Source organism: Onychostruthus taczanowskii, unplaced genomic scaffold (genome assembly GCF_017590055.1).
Source record: "Onychostruthus taczanowskii isolate IOZ18803 unplaced genomic scaffold, ASM1759005v1 scaffold17, whole genome shotgun sequence".
Taxonomy (NCBI): Eukaryota; Metazoa; Chordata; class Aves; order Passeriformes; family Passeridae; genus Onychostruthus; species Onychostruthus taczanowskii.
This window is the reverse complement of record NW_024498906.1, coordinates 1825323-1850813: the sequence shown is the minus strand read 5'-3', so window position 1 is coordinate 1850813 and position 25491 is coordinate 1825323. Positions and strand designations below refer to the sequence as shown.

The 25491-nt window shown below is 36.5% G+C and overlaps 1 protein-coding gene across 2 annotated transcripts in view; it reads left to right on the top strand.

Annotated features, from left to right (window-relative positions):
* RPS6KA3 (ribosomal protein S6 kinase A3) overlaps positions 1-25491 on the top strand; it is a 73346-nt gene that overhangs the window by 5061 nt on the left and 42794 nt on the right. For both annotated transcript variants that reach the window (XM_041399717.1, XM_041399716.1), the window contains exon 2: positions 8057-8113. In XM_041399717.1, the coding sequence (XP_041255651.1) occupies positions 8057-8113 (57 nt within the window). The remainder of the gene's footprint in view (positions 1-8056; positions 8114-25491) is intronic.

Sequence of the window (25491 nt, the reverse complement as noted above, 5' to 3'; positions counted from 1 at the left end):
TTAGTGACCCCATCTAGCATCATTCATTGACTTTGTTCTAGAACTACATGAACTAGCATCATTCATTGAGTCTGTTCTAGAACTACATTAACTCTGATTTTTTTGGGACCTACTCCGGTGCCTTGACCACAAAGTTACTGCTAGTTGACTCCTATCAGTAAGAGTTACCATATGTTGCCTTTGATGCAAGAAACCTCTGTGGTGTGCTTAAAGCTCCATTTAACTATTTTTGGAGGAAATGTGCTACAATTTTTTTTAATTATTTATTTATTTATTTATTCAGTGAAGCCATTCAATTTTATATAAGTGAGTTTGTGTCTTAAAAATACTTTATTATGGTCTGGGTGTGTTTCCTGACAGTTTCTAAGTTTAAATTTAAATAAATGTTAAAAGAATATTTAAATAATTTAATCCAAGCATTAATTTATTGAAACATGCGTAGCTATATGCAGATGATGTGAAGAAATGGTATTTTGTGATTTTAAATATCTGACAATACATAGCTCTGAAAAATAATACCCTCTTTGTCCTGCAAATTCAAAAAGTGCTGGTTTTAGGATGTAAATATTATTTGAATTATTTCTTGCATAACATGTTTGCCAAAATTAGTTACTGTCAGAACTTAGACTAACTTGTGAAAAAATGCTTTTGGCTTCCTGGGAATTCTTTCTACTTCTGTCTTCCTGTAGCTGACTTTTGTTACATGGTCAGAACTACACTACAGAAATCCGGAATTTCAGGAAATAGTGAAGTTGTTCCACAGCTTGTTCTCTATTCTTAGCAGAATGTATCAAAACAATAAATTATAAAATAAGTGTAAAAAAAGTGTAAATTTCACCCTTTGAATTTATTATGAATTCTGAGAAACTAGCTAACTTCTGAAAAGCTGTGTGTGCAGCACAGGGAAGTGCAGTGCACAGGCTTGCTGTGCCTGCTGGCTGCCCCTGCTCGTAGGGGAAGGGCCTGGGCCGTTCTCCCTGTGTGTGCCCGTCCTTTGGCAGGAGCCAGGAAGGCACAGGGCATTTCCGAGCGCCTGGGACTGCAGGAGGCAGGGCAGGTGAGGTGCACCTGCCTTCTCGTGCAGATGCAGGCTTGGTAATAAGATTTGTACACTCTCAGGTGCCCGAGTCACTCAAGATTATGTGTGCAAGCAGAAGGAATTTCTTCTGTTTTCAGGTGTGCAGCAGTAGTTGGATATATTAAGATAGGCTATTTCTAATGATGTGTATGTTTCTTCTTCCTTTTTGGAGCAGATGAACAGAGATTAGGTGCTGTGGGTTTTTTGGCTTTGTTTTACTAAGGCTGCTGAATTTATGTGTTAAGCATAATAATTTACTACCCACCCACTTGGATAGCTAGGAAATGGAGACTTTCTCTTCCCTGTCTTTTTCTCATTTTCTTGGGGTTTTGGTTGATTGGTTGGGTTTTTCTGTGAACACATGACCACATACGATTTGGAACTGGTTTTAGCTACATAGACTGCTTGTCCAAGACTAAGATTTTATAACAGTATATGTACAGCATCTTGAGTAATGTTGTGGCACTTGTTTTACTTCAAGATGAGTTAATTCAGAGAATAAAACTTGCTGAGAGATGCAAACCTTTTTGCTATTCTTTTCTAATGTGACTTGGCACAGTGCTGGACAAATGCCAGCCAAGGAAAGCGTTGCAGTGCAGGAAACAGGACTACTTTTCTGTATTGTTCAGCTATATTCTTGAGTCATACTAGATAGGAAGAAGGCGGCAAAGTAGATGGGGTTTACAAAATCACATAGTTAAAGTTGCCCAAGTATCCTAACTTAAAGAAGTTTGGCTTTGTACCTAAATGATTTGCAAGTTAATGGCTTTTATCTGAGGTTGTCTGTGGAGAGGCAAGTTTCAACATCCTGTTGTTTCTCTTAATACTCAGCAAAGGAAGAAAGTCAGTCACCTTAGACAATAAAATTGAAAATAAATTAGGTGGAATTCATGGATCTTGAGTTACCCAAGTTTTATATAAAAAATGCTTGTGGGATTTTTTTTTTTAAATAAGGAGTTTTTAATACTTGCACTATTTCTAACAGTATATGCAAAATGTTTTGGATAAATGCTATAAGACAACAGCTAGAGAAGTCTAAGATGGTGGCTCACTTCTGCTATTTACATCTAGTAAATTTTAATCAGGTCAGGATTTAGGTAAGTGCTTTGGATCTGTGTGGCTTCACAGCTCAGAAGTTAGGGCACAAGTCATTAATTCAGATCCTATTAAAGCCTTATATTTTATTTAAGCACTGGAATAGATTGTGAAAACTCTTGAAGATTTAAGAAGGGCTTAGACATAAATGTCTTGTGAGCAGCATTGTAGGAATAGTTGATCATGCTTTGGTGCATGGTGATAAATTGGATGACCTCTTAAGGTCCTCTTAGTCTATTTTCAACTATTTTTTGCCGACCAACAAATTTTTTCTCAGGGTAGCTAATTGCTGCTTAGAATAGCAATTTTGAGTGTGTACAGTTTGAAAGGTTTTTACTAAATGTGGTTCCACACAGTGCCTTGTGTTACTAAAAATTTGTTACGAGTGTTTCAGTGGGAATGCTGCATTTTGTGCTGCTTTGAAACAAGCCAAAAGCATTGTCACAGCTTTACTCTATCCAAGGACCTCACAGTTCTTGGACTTTGTCAGCTGAGAGTCCCTTGAAAACACAGAGGGAAGGAGCTCGGATCTATGTATACCCAGTGTTTTAATGACCAAATAATCCTGGAAGTTCTCATGTGTTTAAATCCAATAACTGCAGTTGTTGGGTAAGTCTGGAAGTTTTCATTGTTGACAACGAGGAGTTACCGGAGAGAACCTTCATCACCTGTGTTACTCATTGGCATGTTAAAACTTCCACGTAACAATTTGTAAGAGGTCTGATTCAGACAAATTACCTCTTTTGCTTATTTGTGTCCTCAAAGCATCATTCTGCACTGACACACAGTTTAATTCTTGATTTAACTCTTGTTAAGTCTTGATTAATTGCTAAGTCTAGGAAGATAACATTTTTTCTGTTTACTGAGTTTTGTGGTTCTGCTACAAGGCACCAATTACATGGAAAAGCCAGTAGTTGCCAAGTCTGTTAATAGTATAAGGACTGCCTCCTTATTTATGGTCAATTCCAGTAATAGTAATTAGGAAATGTTGAGTTTAATGGCAGAAGAATTATTCCAAAAGATGCAATTGGTATCAGTTTCATAAGGGTTTTTTAAATAGTTGACAAACATAGTTGAGGAATAAAGTTAAAATGTTTACCAGAAAGAATACTTAAACATCCTGAAATAGTCTAACAATATTCTAAATGCAAAGGAGAGATATTCTGAGGGTGGAAGAAGGTGTCAAATATCAAAGAAGGTCTGGGAACTTAATGCCCTTTAGAAAAAAAAAAATAGACTGTAGAAAAGAACCAAGTTTTTAGCAAGGTAGGTCCAAATCAGTGGAACTTTGATTTGAAAACAGAATGTAGGAATGGAGATGCTAAGCTAAATCTAAAAACTTCAAGCATATACTATCTATCATATTATTGATGAAACTAAGGGGAAAGTATGAAAAATGGGTACAATAGGAAACATAATGATTTTCCCACTTAAAATTTCAATTGATATGGCTTGGATACATGTAGAAAACACAGTACTGGGAATGATGGTTACCTGACATTATTATTAAAACAAGATATCTTGCCCCAGATTGCTATGTCCTAATTGTATTTATGGATGCTAGGTGCTGTATTGTACATACAAAATTATGCATCTGGGTCTGGTACTAATCAGAAGGGTAGATGTGAAAAGCATTAGGTTTATTGTGCTGGTGAGTTTTGCCAGACTTCTGAGACAAATTGGATCTCTTGCAGTAAATACTGGAACCATAATTTAAAATTTTTAAAAAGTGGCATTACAACTTGCAGATCAATATGTAACTGTAGTGTGTAAAGTGCAGGATATTCAGTGCTTCAAAGGAAGTGGTTCATTGATTGTAGGGAGATGTGGGCTGCATTTCTTGGTGTACTTCTTTCTTACAAAGGGTTTGGTATGACTGTGTTTTCCTGGTGCCAGTACCTTAACATATGACGCTACTTGTGACCGCATCGTCCCTGCAGTGTGGTTTTCATGGGTGTGCATTACTGTTCCAGTTGAAATAATTTGAATTTTAAAGAAACTTTTTTTAAACTGTCTTTCTGCCAGGAAATTCCTAAGAGTACTTACATTCTGAGAGTTCAGTGGGTTGAAACCTGTAATTTTTGATTGCTAGAAATATTGATGGTTGATTGACTTTTGTGTCACATGTTCTGTCAGATTATTTGGGGGACGTTCATGTACTAGCTGCCTGATAAAGATTCCCTGGTGTCTGTCTGCTTTATACCTAGTAGAGAACCTGTAGGATCTCTTTGTGTTCCTGTCCATGTGCCTTCAGGAAAACTTCTGGAGCCCAGCTGTGTTTAGGTATTGATTCCTACTAAATTAGTGAGATATGGCAACAGGTTTAAAAGCTTTGGGGAAACAAATATTGTACCTTAATTAACATGACTTTTTCCACTGGAAAACCAAATAGGAAGTTGAATCAGAGTGGATTGGAAGACCATTTTGTAGGTTGCTTTTATAAGGGATGAGCACCCTCCTTTCCCTGGCAGAAATTGATTGTTGATGTGTTCAGGTGTAAGTAGAAATTTTCTGTGGCCCTTTTCTATTTTTCTTATACTTCTTCTGTGTTGCCATCTGAAATATGTTTTACTTTTGGAACCAGAGTACTGGGAATAGCCAGATCTTGGATCAATTCCACTTGCTTAGTTGTCCTGCTACGGGAGGAGAGCACCTGAAGAATAATCAAGGTCTACAGTCTCTGTCTTTTGAAAACTAATCTGAGAAAGATATATATTCAGCCTTCTCTTAGTCTGTGTTCATCAGACTATTTTATCTGCTCCCAGCCTGTTATGTCATCGAGGCATGCCCTTGGTGCTAGTTAAATACCAGAGGGAGTCTACGCCCAGCAAAAGGAAACGTATTTCATTTGCTCACCTCTTTAGCGTGCTGCTGACCTCCTCACTCCACACTGGTTTCAATAGTGCCATTTCCAACAGGAACTTTGGGCTTTCCATTTCAACTCCTAAGAAAGGCTGTGCACTTTGTAGCCTTTCCGAATACACAGCTGCTTTGCATTTAATGCTATATACCAGCAAACCATAAATCATATATACATATTCTTCTTTACCTTACATGGCTCAGACTGCTCTGAGAAAAACTGGTTCTACCATCCAGCGATTCCCTTAGCATAATCATTGCTTGGGTAGACCTGTTTGAAAAGGTCTTGCTAATCCAGTGCTCTGGCTCAGACAGGACTGCATGGCGCTCATGCTGATTCCTTGAGTTTGTTCCTGGTTCCAGTGTGTGTGTTTTGCTAGAGTTCAGCTGAAAAGTAACTGTAAGGAGTGCAGGAAGATCAGATTGTGCAAAACAGTTTATTTGTTTTGCAGAAGTTTGCTGTGGTTTTTCTGGTTGACTGCTGAGAAAGTCAGTGAGGTTGAAGATTAGAGCCTTTTTAAAAACAGAGGTTGATCTCGCCTTTTTGTCTTTGAAGGGAGGCTTGTCTGAAGTTTCTGAGAGTGCATTTCACTTCCAACTGATTTCAGTTGTCTTAAAATAGTAAATGTGAGAACTTAAACTTACTGTGTGGTAAATTCTTTTTTAACCTGCAGTTAATGTACATTACTATTTAGCAGAATGACTATTGTAGCAGGAATCACTGTTTCTGAAAATCTGCATGTGGAGTGGAGTCAGTGTAGAGCACATGGTTTTGATATACAAATTGCCCTATTTTAGGCCCTAAAGTTTAGCCATTGTTGCTGTTAGAACATTACAGAGTCCTCCTTTTCAGCTAAAGTCAATTATTTTATTTGTTCTACTGATTTTTTCTTTTATGTTTTTTTTTCTGATTGCAAGATTGAACAATGCTATGTTGTAGCGTGAAGAGACTGTAGAGATGTGTAGCTAAAATACTATTATTAATTTATGTCATAAATTTGAAAGAAGGGGAAGTATGTGACTTGTGGCCTTGATGGTAATGATATATGTGTACTCAATATACAGCTTGTCCCTGTAAACAAGCTTTATTAAAAACATTCATTTCTGTTACTTAGCTAAGCTGGTATTTTTCTGGCCTTCCATTTGATAATATCAACTTTAGATGTATCTTAAGGAAGGATAGTACAATGCAATATTCACTGCCTGTACACGCTAAGTAAAAGATGTTACAGTGAGGGGAATGTGGGCTTTTTGGAGAATCATCAAATTACCCTTTGCTGTACACATAAAGAGTTGTATTAGCTGCTCTTAACTGAGACAGCTTTTAAAGATTATATTCACTGATGTAGTAATGTATAGCACATGCCACTGATTTCTCACTAGTCCTCCATCATGGAAAGATGACTTTTAGAGTAGACCAGAGTCATGCCAGAAATCTCTAGTATCTTCCTGAAGCCAGGAAAGATGAGAAAATAGCACTGCTACCGTGTGCCAGATGTCTGCACTAGGAAGACAATCAGAAAACCCAGTCTTCTTCCCCTCCCCTACACCTAAACAAAACAACCAAAAAACAACAATAACAAAAACCACCAAAAAACCACAAAAACCCAAACAAAAACCCCAAACAACACAAAAAATCCCCCCAAAAAACCTGAAGAAACACCCCCTCTAAAAAACCCAACCCACCTATGTCATACTGGGGAAATCCATGATTCCTATAAGTTAGCTTTTTCTAGCTGCATCTTCCAGAAAAAAAAAAAAAAAATGCACAGGAGAGAAGTTGCTAGAGAGCTGGTAATCATCTGATTGAACATTCAGTGTACTTGCAATATTTGAAAATCAGAATTTGTAAGTGGTTAGAATTTAATCTGTCACATAGGAAAGACTCTCCTCTAGCCAGATGCAAGCTAGAAGGTTCTAAGAATCAGAAGTTGTTACTAGGAAGATACTAGGAAGGTTCTGAAGAATTCTGCTGAAAAACTGAGTAGTGGGAAGGAGGGTGTTAAATGAAGCTGAAATCTGAATTTCTGAACAGCTTTTATTAACTTTCTGACATCTAAAAGGTAACTCTCTATACGTGTATGTAACTTTTAAATAAATTAGGATTTGAAAAAATTGATTTAATTAGACTTTGAGTTCTCTAGGGAAACAATGCACAAATGAGCTCAAATTCTGTCTCCAATAGTAATGGAGAATGGTATCCATTTTTAATAGTTTTTCATTTGTTTCTAGAATGATACTGAATTGCTGTTAAACTTTAGGAGCAAGCTAAGAATTAATGCCTGAGGTGATGCCCTGTACCATAACTTAGGAAATACATACTTTTACTTACAACTTGCTTGTTGTGTAAGCAAAGTCATTCAAAGTCTTTCAATTTAGAAATTCTCCCAAGTATATTATCACTGTCAAGCAAAAGAAAGCCTTTATTGACCAACAAGGTATTTAAGATTTTTTTTTTTTAATCTTTATGGCTAAAATTCAGATTCAAAAGCCTTTTCCTGTATGGCTTGTTAGAATGGCCCTTGGGAAAGTATAGAAAGTGGTAAATGCTGTAAAATTTATAGTAAAATTAGAATTCCATTCAATGTTTTTTTAAGTCTATGCTATAGACCTATATGTAAGGTCATGCTCTTAGAGCCCCTTTATCTGTTTGCTTTGTGTGGCTTTTTGCCATTCAGTCTTCATCAGGTTTAACTGTTTTGCAGAAGTTATACTAATGGAAAATAGTGTCTAGCTGTGTAGCAGTGAGGCTTCAAATGCCAGGTGGTTTTATGTATTTCTTACTGTGACTTCATCCAGGTTGAGAATACAGAAGGATCAAAGCAGGAGGAGTGGCATTACATGCCAGCAATAGGGACTTTTCCATGTTTACTTTTGATTACCTGCTTTTGTGGAATATGGAGAAGAGAGTACGGTAACATGCTGTGAAAGCCTATCTCAAATATATTTATTTCTGTACTTGGATTCAGTATTTATTTTTACTTTCAGTGTAATAATACTTTATTTTTACTTTCTTTTTTACAGAATGGACAGCAAATTGTGGATGAACCTATGGGAGAAGATGATATTAACCAACAAACTGTAAGTAAAATATGGCTGTAATAAAAACAGTACAATATTGGAGCACACTGACATAATTCTTAATGGCAGTTTGCCACTAGTCTTTTGTTGTTTGAAATTACTGGACATGGGGTGCACTCTCAGATCTTAATATTTTTGAGAGTGTGGCTTTTTCTCACTGACTCAGGTCTAGTTCGGTATCCTACTGTTCTCCAAACTCATTCCTCAGCTTTTAATAGTGTTTCAGGGAAGATCAAGTGTGGAGAACAACTGTGAAAGTGTAGTTTCCATTGTGCTTGTTATTGAAAGGCATTTATCAAAGGAATTCTTAACCTAGGCTTCTTAAAAATAGAGATTGTTACTAAAGAGAGGATCAATGAACCTTCCTGACTGTGATAATTTTTAAGGTTCCTTGTCTTCATGTTGGACTTGCAGTTTACAAAATTTCATAATGTGAAGATACCGAGTTCAGTTTTCTTGTTGCAATGCCTGTGAATTTTGTCTAACATGAAGTTTACCTGTATTTTCATGTTAGCTGAATATTAGGTCTGGTGATAAATGGCTTTGCCAATAAAGACAATTTTTGAAACTCCATATTTGGTTGAACTTCAGGATTCATATGCTGCTATTGCATATTGTGCAGATTCAGGTTGTGAGTAGATGGTCCAAGCTATTTCCCATTCCACTTGTGCTGCTTGACAGGGAGAAGGTAGAAGAGTAGTATGAGCCTAAGAAGGGGAGGGTGGAGAAAAAGGTGGTTTTAGTTTCATCTTTGTTTCTCACTATCCTGGCAACAAGTGAAATAAATTTTCCCTAAATTGATGTTCTTTGGCCCATGGTGGTAACTGGTGTGGGGTGTCCCTGATCCTTAGGCAGGGCATGAGCTTTTCTCCTACATGTCCTGCTGAGGAGGGGCTTGAGAAAGTGACTGGGTGGGTGTCTGGCAGTCAGCTAAGGTTTATCCCTCAAAAGTATCAAACTTCTCTTTCAATATCTGATAACTACAGAATGCTTACAAATGTTTCCCTGTATTTCCTTTGGGAGTTTCCAAACTGCTGCTTTTCTGCAACTGATTTTAATACAGTATAACTATCAAAAAGTTAAAACATTACTCTGGTATTCTTTCTGTCATGCTTGAGCTGCTTGGTTATGATTGTTTTAGCTGTTTAACGTCTCAGACCAGTATATTAGGAGTATACTTTGCATTTCATTCTAGGCTGTGGTGAGTAAAAGGTTGCCAGTTGTGGTGTAAATTATTCTATTTTTTAAACAACGTGTTACTTCGGCTGCTCAGTCAGTTATAGCAGGAAGTTCACCAGTGCTGTCAGTCAGGTGATGAAATACTACTTGAGCTGGGGTGTGAGATTCTGTCAGTCCTTCATAGTCTGTTTTGGTGCAAGATACAGACAGTTGTAAATTACCATTGAAACTCATTTAAGTTGTACTGTTTAGCTTCACACTTAAATGGACTTGGGGCACTTACATAGTTGCTAACAATATCTGAAATTTCTCAGCTCTAACTGAGGAGAGTAGAATGCGTAGAGTGTACTGGCAGATCAGGTCAGAAGACAAAATACTTTGGTAGGTGTGTAAAGTATGCAAGTTCAGGACAGAAAGTTGCCATACTTCTGTGGAGATAGAAGGTGAAAGCTTGAAATCTGCATCTTTTTGCTGTGGTTGGATAGAATGTTGATAATGCAGATGAGACAGGAAGTTTGAAATAAATATTAAAACTTAACACAGTTCCATGTACATAGGAACTCTCTCTAGTATTCTGTGTGTCAGAAGATAAATTGTTTCATTAGATCCATGTTCTTTTGGTCAAAAGTAAAGTTAATTAAGGGGAAAGCCTGAGTTACATGACTGTGATTCAAGTTTGGTAGTTGTTTTAGGAAAATCAGGAGCTATAAAGATACCCATTTCTAAGAAGTCCAAGAAGCTGTATGGTTCAAAGTCTTGCTTCTTTTAAAAGGGGACTCATTCAGTATTCTGGTTTTATTGCAACAAGTGTGCTGATTATAGCTGACTTTATAGCTTGTTGCCAACATTTTTTTATCTGTATCTCATAAATGACCTGGAACCAGCAGGAAATAAACGTAAGAGCAGCTGGCTGAAGCTTAACCTGATGTGAAAACTTAAGTGAACATTACTGAAAGGGGAAGCTATTTAAAGCCTTTTATTTGCTACCTTTCTCACTCTTGTGCTATCTGCCATTGCTTTTTGTACCTCTATGTGCATAGAGATTGAGTAAGTTAACTGAGCAAATTAATTGTTTTGAGCTGTTGCAATCATGCTGCATGTTTTATTGCTAGTTAAAGCTAACCAGAAACTGCAGGTAGTCTAACAGGTGGCTTCCCATTTTATGTGTATGTGAAGAGCATATCGTATTTCTGCTGTGTTCTTTATGTTCTGTTATCTGGATTCTATGTAGCTGATTAAACACTTAGTACAACTGATGCATTACCATTGCATTCTACTAGCTTAAGCCTAATTATTAAACATATGAAAAATATTATGTTCCAAGAATTTGTAAAAAGTTTTCTTTTCACTAGAAGTGAAGTTTTCATTTGGAAGTTGCAGGAAAATTTCTTTTTGGTAACCTACAAGGACTAAAGGGGTTTTTTTCCCAGTACAGGCAGAAGTGGAACCTGTTGAGGCTCAAACCTGGGATGAACCTCTCTTCAATGCAGGTGGTGGGGTCATATTATTACCCTTGACTTCTTGCTTTGGCCCTGCTTTTAAATAAGCAGAATTAAAGCATACATAGAATTAAAACTAAATCAAAACAAACCATATTGAAATATGCTGATCGGGGTGATAAAAAATTAAATCTCAGTAGCTGTCATCCTCTTACTAGAAATATATAGCTAAGGTGAAAACGACTAGTCAGTGGATAGTCAAAAGGTAGAGTAAGAAATGTTTCCAAAGAGAGGTCAGTATTTTAAAAAGTCTTTTTAATTTATGTTTTCCTAGCAGAATTTAAATAAGACATCTGTTTGCAGTCATGAGAGATGAAAATTAAGACCATTGTCTTCCTAGTCAGTGTTTTTTATTAAAAGAATTTATAAGAAAAGCGTGATCTTAAAAAAGGCTTCAGTATATATTAGAAAAATAATTTGAAGCATGTGGACAATACAGTCTCTTTGTTGAAGTATTGCATTTGATTCATCAGTGCTGAGATTCTGTATTTTACATGCATGTATACCATACAATTTACACTAAATCTGTAAACCACTGGAGTGGGGATGTCAAGTTACATAAGGAGAGGGAGCTCATTCACCAGTTACAGCCGTGGGCAAAACAGCCCCCATCACTCAAGCAGTAATACTAAATCCAGAGTAAGCTGGGGTAATCTCATTTGTTTTGTCTTCATCTGTGAAAATAATATAGGATGAGAACGTTATTCAGAAAAAAACATAACTAAACTGAATGATTTTTAGATTTTAAAACATTTCAGAGAGGCTTTAGCTGATTTGTAGTTTAACTTCAATTTCTAATATTCTGTACTAGTGAGAACTTAATGTTTCAGAAACTTTTGTTTGTCTTTTGGCAAGTTGAAGCACTGTTTCAGGACTGCTCTGAACTGCTGATGGATATTCCTGCTCAGGTGATCAGTAACAGTTTCCATGTTTAAGAACAGTCATGTTTGTTAACATGACAGTGAAGGCATTTCTGATTTTGATATGTTTGTTTTACTTTTGCTGATACAACCTTCACATTTCAATTTTCTGTGTGTGCATGTTTGTCAGTTTTTTGATTAAAATTCTTGTCTCTGTGGCAGAGCCAAGACATAGCTATAATTTCTTAAACATTAGGAAAATGTTGGGATTCACAAGTGCTCGTAATCTGTAATCCAAGTTTTGGATTTCTCATTATTTACAGACTGTTACTTAATTTTAGCTGAAACAGCTACTTGTATAGCTACTTGTAGCTTGGGTTGAAAATACTAAACTTGTACTTCAAAGTATTCTGTGATTCTTACATTACTTTTAGTGTATTCTACAAAATATACTTAGATATATGTACTCATGTACTTAATTTTATTTTACAATCAAATAACTTGATTCTTGAACAAATAAGGGTTTTTTAAGGCAAACAATTTACATCTGCAAAAATTAAATCGTTTCCTTTTCAATGACCAGACTGTGCTTTATAAAAGGCTAAATACTTTTTTTTTTTTGTTTGTTTAATGTGATGAAATTAGAAATTCAGTATCTTCCAAAGCACTGTGCTCTGCTGAAACTTGGATAAATTTTGTTAGCAACTTTGTGGCATGGTGCATCTTTCCTTTCTGAGAATGAGCTTGTAGGTCCTCATGTAAGAAGTTACAGCATCCTTGTAAACAGTGCAGACCATTTGGTCTGAGATGATAACTCTTAGATATCAAAGTAATATATAAAGAAGGCAAGCCCTGGAATACTTTTTTTCCCCTAAGATGTCATCAGGTGTTGAGGAAAGATTACAGCAAAAATTTCATTAATGTGTTCTACTGGATTTTCTGAGTGACTTCTTTTGCATTTGGTGTCTTTAGTTGCAGGGTACATTCTGGATCTTGGTCAGAAAATTTGAATAATTTGAGAGTGTAAGCAATGTTCAAAGTCAAGCTGCTTACTTGTTACATGGAGAGAAAACAGATGGTAGCCCTGCAAAGCCTGTAAACTGACAGATGGAAGCTGCCACACCCCCTGTTTAATAGAATATTGCTGCTTTGGCTATACAAATGTATTTATTATGAAGAAAAGTATATTATTCTGCTTCTGAAAACTCAAAAAATTAGTTCTCTGTTCCTCAACTGTTGACCTTTGTCAAACAATGGCTTTTCATTACATATGTGTACTGTGTCTTTGGTTTTTTGCAAATAATTGAAAGCAATCCATACTACAGAGCCTTGCTTTTCTAGCATTGTGAAGACTTAATTTTCATTGTTACACTTCTCAAACTGGGGGTATAGGAGATTGTTGGTTTATCTGAAGGACTCCACTTAGACTGACTATTTCAGCATTCAGTAAAACTCGTGGATTCCCCAATGTTCTGTATTTCTTTGAGAGTTCCTCAGCATTTTTCATTTCTCCTGCTCCCTGTAGTGTCTGTGAGCTCTGTTCTCTTGAAAGTCTAGACAGCATTTCTCTTAATTTTTGTAGACTCAGATCATCCAATTTAAACAATGAGGAGGGAATGATGGGAGATGAACTCACTTTGTTTCTGTACTGGAGGAGAAGGAAATGCATTATGCAAGTGGAGTTCTGCGATTGACAGGACTGTGACTGACAGGCACACCACTTTCCCTTTGTTTTGGAGACTGTTGTGTCTCCTGGTAAACAAGTACAATATAAATCCTTATCAAAGATTTTAAGTTAGGCAAGCAACTTGCTGAAGCAATTTGTTCTTTTTGTCAGAGACTTCCCTGTTGGGGACTGCTGCCCTCTAACCTGTCTCCTTCATATATGAAGAAATATTTAAAAGGGCAAGCTCTCTTCTGAGAGATGCTCAAAGTGGGTTGTGTAGCTTGTATCTTAATGTTTCTGGTTGGCTGCTGGTGCTCTTTGGGAACCATGCAGGCTGTGTTCTCCCAGGGCACAAGAAATTTCTTCCACCTGCCAGACTCATGCCGGTTATAGGAGAGCTATTGTTGTGAAGTAACCCCACTGACCCCTGAGCACTGTGCTTTGTACTTCTCTGGGAGGTCACATAAAAGGTTTTGGAGAGCATTAGTCAGTAATTGTACAGATGTTTCAGCTGAAATGCCTTATTCCTGTCACCCTTAGCAGATACAGCATATCTGTAGCAAAATACACTCAGGTTTACAGCCACAAGATAAGAAAATTATTTACCCACAGTATCTTTTCATTCTTAAGGAATATTGTAGTTAGAGCTGCTCTTGCCATTTACTCTCCATTTCTGCCTTTAGCTCTTTTTGGTACAACAGGATTTAATTTAGTGACTTGAAGATTCCCGGTCATTCTTCTTTTAGTGTAATTGCATCTATTCTTTACAAGGTAATGGCAGAGAGCTTGAATCGTCTCCCATTTTTTTATTTAAATTTCTTTTAAGTTTTCCAAGTGCAAATAACTGTATTGCTGTTAAACTGCAAAGTTAAATTCTTGAGGTATTTCAGTTTTGAAGGAGGAAGTAGCTACAAGTTTGAACAAATTGAAGAGAGGAAAGCTTCAAGTAATTTTAGGCTATTTATGAAACGTTTGAAATCCTTATGTTGCAGTAAGCTTCTCATGTTCAAGAAGCTGTGTTCATCTTGAAACTAATATTTAATAATTCTTAATGCTGTGTTACTGCTGCTGTAGGAAAGACTGCTTCTTCCAAAAAGGCTGTACCATACTGGACTGTAAAAAGCACACTGACAATGAGGATTTCTGAGCCCCCAGTTGAATCATAAAGTCCTCCTTTGTGTAGTAGTAGTTCCTGAAGGCCTGTCTTTATTATAATAATAATTGTGTATATTCGGTACACAGAGTTTGAAAGATCGTCCCTGCAGATGTGACACAAATGAAGACCTGGAAGAGTACAAAAGAACACTAAAAGGGCACAATTTTTCTTCTGGGATGTGGCTAAAGTCAGGTCTTTATTTCACCTCTCCATTTTGACAAGAGGATCTTGGCTCACGCTGAGGAGATGTGTAATCCAAATTTAAAGGAAAAGCTAGAAACTGATACTGTAGGGAACCAGGATGTGGGATAGAGATAGCAATGTGTTCTGTCACTTAAATTACTGGCTTTGTCTTCTGAAGAGGAATTAAAAATAACAAAAAATGAAGTAATCCAGATATTTCTTAGAACACAGTCAAGGGAAGCTGTCTGCAGGGTGGGTTTGTTTTCATGTCTTGTGCAAGCAGGACTACAGTATTTTGCTGTATGCTTCCTTTGATACACAATCACTAAACGGAATCACCTGGATATGTTTATAGCTGAATACTTGTATATGCCTTTGACTAAAGATTTTTACTTGTCTTTGTTTACTTATTACTTGAAAAACAGTCTTGTTCCACTAAAGGAGCATGTACTTTACGATTCATTGTTTTAACAAGTATCAAAAAAGCTAAAGATAGTGTCAATATTCAGGAAAATAGCTCCCACAGTAAATCTAGAGAGATCAAATTAAAAACTTCCTCTCTTATTCTTTGCAGTAAATAGAATAAATTCTAATTCCTAAAACATTTGAAGTGTTTGGGACTCTTTTAACATTGAAAGAGAGCTTAGGGATCTTTTTTACTTCAAGAAGTTCACTTTCTACAGAGCAATACAATATTGGTGCATAAGTAAAGACATTTGAGCTGGGCAATCCAATTTAAATATTTCTGCAGTCTGCCTTGGCCTAGAACATCTGTGTAGCATTTTCTGTGTGCAGGATTTCAAAGGACGAGGCACAAGGTCATTTTGGTCCTCTAACTAAACTCTAGTAAATAAAAACAATCTTTAGGCATTCTCTGCATTGAAGTCTATAAGGTGATATTTTAAAACATTTTGTAAAGTTCAATTAATAAAAATACAGTAATCACATATAGGACTTAAAATACTTGCTATTCTGCTTAATCAGTGAAATGTTGTGTAGTAGTGTGATTTCTGAAAGAGATGCTGGTCTCTTTTGTTCTTTTCTGGGAACCAGGAATCAGTAACATCTGCAACAGCCTGTTGCTATCAGGCAATCTGCTTAAGTTTCCTGTGCTGATCTCTGTAAGTATCAGCAGCTTGAGTACCACTGCTGCCCAGTCTTTATCACAGCTCTGTATGTGTGTGTGTGTGAAATGTCTTTTTTTTAATGTCTTTTCTTTTCTTTTTGACCTTTTTTCCCCCTTCTCTCTCCCCACCCCCCAGCTGTGTCTGACTTGCCTGACAGGAAATTTTCTAATTGCCGGAACAGCTGGTCACAGCAAAAACGCCAGGGTTGGTCTTCCCTGCTAGGCTTAGGCTCGCTCACTCAGAAAATCCAAACATCATGGGTTCTTAGTCATGTTTAAGTTTCTGGCTCTGCGTGTTCGCTCTGTTCGGGTGAGCTTAGTTTATTATTTAAGAGAATAAGGGGGAAAGTTCTACTTTTATTTAACTTCTGATTTCAGTGCAGTTTTAGTCTTTCGCTGCTTAGGGATCAGTGTTGTTTGGATTCAATGTGTTTTGTATTTCCTTAAAGTCTGTGGTATGTTCGTATGTTGTAGAAGTTTCCAAGGTACCTGCTGATAAAATTTAGCGCTATTATGAAATTATTACCTCTGTATAAATAATGTAAAACTTATATTTTAGGGGGAGGTGGGGGTTGTTAAATGTGAGCTTAACCACATGTTTTCTCACTGAGAGTTAAGTTTTATTGAAAATCTTTGTATTTTTAATACTTAGTAGTTTTTTTTATAGTTGCATCTTAATATAGTGCTTTAAACTGTAAAATATGGCTCTGTGTGGTGATAGTTAAAATAACCCAAGCATATTAATATCTTAAATTTACTTCTGAAATGGTATGAAGAGTAATGATGTTGCATAACAGTGTTAGGGTTATTTCAACTTTTAAATTATAATTTAGTCATAGCAAATGTTTAATTTGTCTTGTTGGGCATATATTTAAGCATTAAAAAGTTTGGTTTACATTGAGAAAAATTACTAGTGGAGTATTGTATTGTCCCAAGCATTGTTTCAGAACTATTTAACATTATATGTAAACAAGCAATGGGACAGAACATTCTATCATTGGAAGTCAAATCAGTTTTCACATTTATCCTTTTGTAGGTCTGCAAATAATTTTCAGTGAGGGAGTAAAAAACCCAAAACCCGATGACCTTCTTGTGTAATGACTTAACATCTTAAGATCTATTAACTTGTGAAAGCAGTAAACACCTACTAGCCCATGTAATGGTTTAAACAATTTGTATTAGTTTTTGCAATGCAATATTAGTTTTTGCAATATTAAAAAATAAATGGAATTTTCTTGCCACAAGTGAAACAACAAGACATGAATGTAAAACAATAGAACATAGATGGCATTATAATCAAGAGGATTTTTAATGTAATGTAAAATAATGTAAATTTTAACTTATAAATACTTATCAACTCATAGTCCTGAATTATAGTTCTTTTCCACAGGCAACATGAAAGGTATTCCTCAGAAATGTGGTCAAACAATGACATTGTTTTATCTACTTACAGCAGCCTGGTTAGGTTGTCTCCAACATTCTGTTGATTTTAAAGTGCTAGCTATTGCAGACCAAACTACAGGTTTTCAACCCATATAGATTTCAGTATATGTTTCGGAAATTATGATAATAAAACAGGATTCATAGTTTTCATACATTAGTGCTGAGTATGCTCAGGGATTATCTTCCCTTCTAAATAGTTTGGGGTTTTTAACTTTAATTAGTTTTTCAATTGCAATTCTCTGAAATGTTAGTGCTTAGCAAGTAGGAAAAAAAATTATATCAGAGTTACTGGGAAATGAAAGTTCCACCCAATGAGTATTTTTTTCCAATGCTGATGAGCACATTTCAGTTCATGAGATAATTTTGTGCTGTTTGATCAAAAGAGAACTGCATTGCAAAACTGCTTTTGGTGGCACTGAGCTTTTAAAATGCTTACAGGAATTCCTCAGCTTACCTGCCAAATAACCTACTACTCACAGTTCCTTTGGCAAGGAAGGGATAGTGTCCTATTCCTGTCCTGTCCTTTTGTGTATTCATTCTAAGGAAGGAAAGCATTTTCAGAATTACACTCCCAGCCTGGTGAAGCACAGTTACCCATAAGGGCTTACCTGTCCTCTGGCTTGTTTCTCTGGTATTGGTTCTTACCAATATTACTGAACAGGACTGCCATGGCTTGTCTGGTCCCTGCTGCTGAACCAAACTGCGGCACCTGAGGTCTTTTCTCCCCAGAGACGCTACTGGTGGGTCACAGCTGGGCACGTGGGGACAAGTCCAGGCATGTCCCGAGCTCCAGTGCTTACTGGAGCTTGTAAGTAGGCTGGGGCTTGTTGGTAGAGAAGGGTCACTCCTCAGGCCTCCCTGTGCTGGAGAAACCTTTTAAGGCGATGGTGAAGCAGGAGTTGGTCCTCATGGAGGGTTAATCCAGAGTTTATATCCTGGGCCGCACGGCCTCTGAATCCAGTAACAGCTGCACGAGAACTCCAAGCGCATGGTGTGCTCCATGCTCGTCCTTTTAACCAGAGGGGGAGGGAACACAGGGACCACCAACCAGGTACGGGGGAATCTCAGGTGAGAGGGACACCTGGATGGGCCAATGGCTCCCCAGGGGTGGAGAGCATCCTTTGAACCTGCCAATCACTCCATGCTCCCCTGGAATTTCTGGGTTGGTAGACGGTGCCCAGCAGGGGTCAAGGTGGGGGAAAGGAGAGGTGATTGACACACCACCTGGGAAAGGAGATGTCGGGGGGAACCAGGGAAACTGAGGCACACCATGACAACACACTGCAACACTCTGGGACAGGATTCATTCTTCAAAATCCTATCTGGCTTCATCTGTACAACTGGAAGAATGGGAGTTCTGTCTCAGTAACCAGGTCTGCAGTCTTTATTCTGTGAGTTGGCTATGTGGAACAAATACAGTCATAGGCATCCTTCTAGATTTCAAAATTGTTGCAGAAAAAGCCAGAAATGAAAAAGATTAGAAAGAGTGTAAGGAATAAATACATTAATACAGTTTTTTCTTTGTTATCGCTACAAATTGTTTTCCTCTGAGAGACTTAACAATTAAAGAATTACAAAAGAAAAAAAAAACCCAGACTCTAAAACTAAACATTTACAAATAAAGTTTTTTTAAGAAATCTTATTTTCTATCAGGTAAAAACAATTGATGCTGTCTGCAACAAGTGATATGATGTTAGTTGAAATGATAGGTTTTTCCATCTTGTAAAAAGAAGCAAAGACATAAATTGTGAAAGCCTGTGTTTCTGACTTCAGATGTCCACATTTAGAACTTCTGCTCTACTCTGGCTTTTCTTTGGTAGTAGTGTAAAACAGACAACATAAACAGAATATCCTTAGATCAGCTTGATTTAATTTTATGCATGGTACTGCTTTGCTTTTTGTTGTATGGGAATAATTGCTACTTCAGAAGTAGGATTTTTAATCAGCTTTTTAGAACAATTGTTTGTGTATGAGCAGATAAGTACTGACTACTTCTGTTAAGTGATTCAAATTGAATATTAGTCACAGTTATAAGGAATGGATCTTAGTCCATGATTTAGCTCACTGCTTGCCAAAGTAGTGGGAGATTGTGAAGTACTTGTTGCACTGTGAGTTTTATTTTTAAGACAGTTTTGAATTTGAAGATAGGAGTATGAAAAGTATAGAATGTATGAATGTATATAAACTGTGTCTAAGATATTTAAAAACACCTAGACTGGTGTACTCTTCACATTTTTAACTCCCATTTTTACCTTAATGAAGATTACTATAAGCTCTGTTAAAAGAGGTAAAAGTAATTAATTTTCAGTTTGTTTTTTGTTGCTCTTTATTACTTCTAAAAGTATAACTCAAAAGGAGGTTTTAATTTCTGCAGATAATGCTGAAAATTCACCCTGCATTCATTACAAGTTGGGAAAGTAAAAATGCATCTAGGAGACTTCCTGACTCAAGGGAGGGGAGGAAAAGGAAGTTCTGTACACTAGCTGGGGAACTGTGCCAGCACTGAGTCATCGTTTTAGAATCACTTGTTATCCAATAAGCTTACTGTCCTTGCTGGACATAACTGCTTTATGTAACTTCAGCACCAATGTTTAATATCATAGTCAATACTTCAGAAATGGTTTATTTGATTATGGGGATCAACGTTATGGTGCCTGTGACAGACAAATATTTTGCCAAACACAGCCATGTCCAGCATAGCTCTTAGCAGTACAATGAGGGCTAAAAAAGTAGTGTAAGGCACCCTGTAACCATTGTTGGAGCACTGGTAAGTAAATTGCTGGGGAATCCATTTTTCTGTTTTCAGCCTTATCTTTGCTTGTACTGAATGTACATGTGCTTCAGGAAAATGCATTTGTCTAAAGGAAGCAAAACATTTCTGAAAAGAGATTGAGAGGGGTGAAAACAAAGCTGCTACTTCTGTAAGGAAAATGGAAAAATCTATGTTGCTGCATAATCAGTACTAACAAATGAAAAACTATAAAAGCAGTATCTTTGCTGCTGCACATTTGGATTTGCCTTTTTTGAAAATTGTATGGTCAACAGCATACCCTGATTTTAGGATTGATACACTGATTTAGGTCTTATCTTGAAAAATGGCTGTTGTTTGAGGGAAGTGTTCACCAATATGGGCAATATGGTTTTGACTTAATTGTTATAATCAAAGCTATCAAGAAGGATTTTTTTTCTCTTATTCTGATTCCTGACTATAGAAGTTGAAGTTCCAGAACTGTGATCTTTTCTCATGATGATTCTGGCTGTTTCTCATGTGTAAATTATCCCCATATAAAATAGATACAAAAAATACTGTGGTATGTGATTTTAAATTGAACATATTCACTAAATAGTTCCCTAAAGAGTTTCTGATGGGATCCCACCAGCATTTTTAATGTATTCATAGGGTCTGTTTAAAAGAAGTAATAAAGTCACGACATTGGCACAGTTAAGTGCTAAATGGTGTATTAAGAAAAAAATTGTGCACAGTTTGGGGGAGTGTCTTGGCTTTGTCCGGCAGTGACTCTTGGGAGGGCTCTGGGTACCAATTAAACACAGCCCCATGGCTGGTCCCTCAGCAGCTGTGCTCACTGCAGGTTGGGCCAGGAGGATTGTGGCTGGGAGTGTGGGGGCTATTGCTCTGTGTGCAGCACAAATCAGCGATGCAGAGGCTTCCATAATAACATGAACAATCAAGTAGTAAAAATAAAAAATTCAGGGAAGACTACAAGAACACGAGCTAGAAAATCACTTTGCAGTAAAAAATCTGGAAATGTTCTTAAGAAGCAAATTAAATCATAAGTAAAACTTGTCTGTAAGTAACTCTGTCAAAGATGGTTCTGTTTTGTACCTTCATTACTCTGTTAAGACAGTACAGAATTAACAGGTAAAGGCAAAACCTGGGTAATGCTGGAACCAGGATTATCAGTATTTAAATTAATTTCTCCAGCAGTTGTTTAAGTTGGCTTAGCTATTATAAAGGTTTTAATTATTTATTGAGATTAAAATTTGTTAATCTTCTTATCTGATGTTTACCTTAAGTCAAAGCCTTAACTTCATTTTTACAGATTTTGGTCAGCATGTCAACAGTGTTTGATGTCTGGGAAGAACTTTCATGATTACTAGACCCATCCAAGCATTTTTTGCATGTGTCAGATTTCCTTCCCACTGGGTTTTTATGAGCTTGAGTATGTATTGCATATCTGTCCTAGTGATGTGTGCTTGTTATTGGAAAATGGCAGTTTATTTAGAAGTCCTGCTGATAGTCAAGTTTTTTCTCAGTTGTAAAAGCAAAGATATGACAGAGGTTTTTTCTGTCCAGAAATTGTGTTGTAAAATTTAGAGATTTTATTTTAAATGTGTGTGAGGTTAATGGTTTGTCCTTGTTCCTTTCTTATGTCCTTTATTTCATAACTTCCATCTCTGTTAGATGCAGAAGGGATTGATATGTGGCCTTTTACTTTTTTCAACCGTGAAACCTTTTATTCTGATGTTACAGGTTTGGTGCTGTATCTCTTGCTATTTTTTGTATAGACAACTAGTATGCAGAGGGGAAGCTTTTTGATCAGTATTTTGTCATCTGCCAGCTGAAATTTACTGCACTTCTTAGGACATTTTCACCTTCATCTGGGTAATGCTCATTTCGTGGGAAAGTGAACATGCAGCCAGCCTTGGTTTGCACTCAGTTCTTGTGAGACCCTTCTTGTAACAGCATGCGGATGTTGTGTGTTATCTTCAATATCCCCTTCCTGATGCAAAGGACTCAAGATAGGATAGTTATTCATGACATGTCTAACACAATAATGACTTCAGGGGTTTTCTAAATCAACCTTTTATAAAGAGAACTTTCTCAGAAATCTGTTCCTGAATTTGTTCCAGGTGGAACTCAGGTATGGTGAAGGAGTCATTTATTTTCTTTAGCCTTTAGCTGCTGTTACTCCTTTTTTGTCATCAAGTAAGAACCTCAATTTTCCACAGTAACGGACCTCAGAATAATCCAAAAAGTAATGCCAATCCTTTCAAAGTGTTCAACCTGTTAAAAAAAAATAGAATGTTCTTTCAAAAAGCCTTAATCTGTAGGTACTTGTGGCATTTACTGCGCATACCTATCTTTGCTCTTCGTATGATAAAAATATTAAACCCACCAGGTTTTTTGTTGTTCTTTGCATAGTTAGTAAAAAAGATTTGTTTCAATTTGATTTTTTTTTTAAATCCCACACTTACATAATCAAATAAAATCTTCCTGGACCCTTCCAACCCCCCCCCCCCCAATCTTGTTGTGCATGCCTATCATTGGTGGGAATCTTAGGTTTTGGGTATCTTGCTTTCAGTCAACTTTCTGTTTAATTTCACTGAAGCGGACAGCAGAGACTATGCAGTCAGTTCAGAATGTGTTCAGGATGGGTCCAGTTTACTTTTAGAGTCACATGCTATTGACTTTAATGTTTGAATGTCTTAAGCTATAAATGTTTCCCTATACTTTTTTTTCCTTACCTTTTAATTCTATGTCACTTCATGACTTTATACCCCTTTAATGTCATCCCTGTGTAGGAGCAATATAAATACACTGATCCATTATTATTTTTGCACTAAAACTTTACATTTTTTTAGGTAGCTGCTTTTTTCCTTTGGAGTAATATATGCATATCATAATTTTTATTTATACTTTCAGTATATCGAAAAGTACATACTCAAGTCTTTGTCCCTCATCGTGAAGCTGATGAACAAATTCTTTTTTTAATAACTGTTATCTAAAATATGCTGTCATTAAGATTTAAGTGTTTAAAATATTTCTACTCATACTCCTGTGATTTTCAATATCTAGAAAAGGATAAATCTGTCTTCCAGAAATACCTTTCCTAAGTACACGTTCCATATGTAACATAGCAGTTTATTCTTTGATGTTGTGTTTAAGTTAATTCACATCTAGTTCTTACACCTCTTTAAGAGTAAATTCTTGCTGAATTTCCTATTTCTGTCTTGATATTTTGAAATTTCTTTGCCAAGCACTTGTCATCATGGAAGTTCACACTTTGCTTATGCATTTTTTCACGAACCTGAAGCTGAGAATTTTAGGTGCAGTGAGACTCCTATGGTGTTTGGATGTGCTAATATTTCTTAATCTGAATGGCTTTCCTCTTCCTGCTATGATTAAGAGCACAGATCTGATTCTGTGCTGCCTAATCAGATGATTCGGAATATTTCTTTGTGAATGATTTTATCAATATTGCAGCATACATTTATCTGTTTTAAAAAATTGTTGTAATCTTTAGTTGATTATTTCTCTGTCCTTTTTATGTAAAATTTGTAGACTAAGAATGCTTCCATTTTTTGAATGTTTACTATTTAAACACTAATGCGTATCGCAATGCTATTGTGGATTTTACTGGTAGTTCTCCTAAATACCAGTTCAGAGTCCAGTTTAGTAATCTTAGACCAGCTTTTCAGCTGTCCCTGGACCATAACTGCTTGGAGAAAGGTCTGCAGATGACACATGGCTTGTTCTGCACTAATGAGCTTATGCCATCCTGCTCTGCATGGACCACTTCTTTACACAGAGCAGTTTTCAGGTTTCCTATTGAAAATTCAGAATTCTGAAGGGTAAATTGCAGAAGAGTCTATGTATAGGTGAACTCATGTTTTTCTCTTGCTTTTCTGGGCTTTTTTCATTACTACTGAGAAATATATGCCTAGTAAGACTCTGTTTCTACTTCCTTTAGGGTTTGAAGTCTGGTTTGCTTATAACACATTACCTATTAGTTGTTCCTGTAATAAGATCTCAAACAAATACAAATATTTTATGTTGCAGCAGAGTTAATTTACTTTTGAATTAATCAGTGATGGTAAAGGAAATTCACATAAATTCAATTACTAGAAGTAAAATGAGTGTTCAGTGTTCATTAAGTACCTAAAATATTGGGGTTTTTTTTTCCCAGCAACATGATTAGGCTATTATTTTTATAGTCTGATAATGATTAAATAGTTTTTCACTGCTTCCCTAGAAGGTGTCTGTCCTTTTCTTGTTTTACTGGCAAGCATGTTTCCTATTCTAATTGGTAGCTGATAACTTAAGATAAAAATGAGCTGCCCTTGGTGTTGCAGAGTTCCCCTTTTTTTTCTACAAAATTTTTCATTCCAATTTTGTCTGTGCCATACACTCCATTTGGTGGTTTTTCCTATGTGTGTGTGTTCTTGTGCACAGACATGTATTGTGAAGTGTATTACTGTAAGCTTACTTATATGGAGATACTGCCTGGAATAGTTCTGCCTTGCAGACTAGATCAGTACAGGAATTTGTTCTAGAATATGGTGTTTTAAATTCATACCTAAACTTGTTTGTCACTCACTTCCTTTCTAGACCATTTGATTTAACACTATTACATTGTTAAGTAAATTCAGAGTAACGTTACCTTCTGTTTGTTTCCTTGTATTCCATATTTAGTTTCACTGTAGCGGAAGCCAGTAGCAACCACTTAAAAGTTGACACACATGGTTGTTTTGGGGATTTTTAAATGGCTTTCTGAGGCAGTGTAACTTTGTAGTGTGAAGAAGGCCTTGAGAGAACTGTGTGCCAGAAGAGGAAATCATGTCTTGAGACTTTTATTTAGGTCCTGCTGCAGTGTAATGCTTGAGAAGAGAAAGCTTTCCAAACTTATAAATAACAGAAATAAAATGTGGGCAGTAGGGTATAGCTGTAACTGAAGGAAGACCTCACCATTGCAACGGGTGACTTGACTGTCTGTAGTCATGTGCAAGTTGTGAAGGAATGGAAGACCCAGGTATTCCAGCGTCTCATTTATTTTCAGTTCGTCACATGGGACAAATGTTTTTGCCAAGTACCAAGAAATGATCAAACAATTCAGTACCAGATGGAACGGCTGGTTCTCTTCCAGTTTACTGCAAGATGACATCTATCATCTGATGTATAAGATTTGTATTTTAATTCAGGTAGATAGTGAGGCTTCATTACCTCTGCATATAATTTGTGTTTCTATAAAAGGCTTAGCTTTTATATTTTTAACTGCATTTGCAGAACACTCTTTAGGTTAAAATAACAAACATTCAGCAGTTATGTCAGAAAAGGAAACTGCAAATTTGTGGGCAGCCACGCATTATAAATCTTGCTCCCAAACAAGAGTTACGGACAACTTAAAGTTGGATATCATTAGAGTTCCTTTTCTTTTAAAACAGAGTTCTCCTAGGTCTGCCTTTTATGGACTGAAGAGTAACTGAGCCCTGAGAAAGTGCAAAGTCTGGGAATATTCTTTTGGTA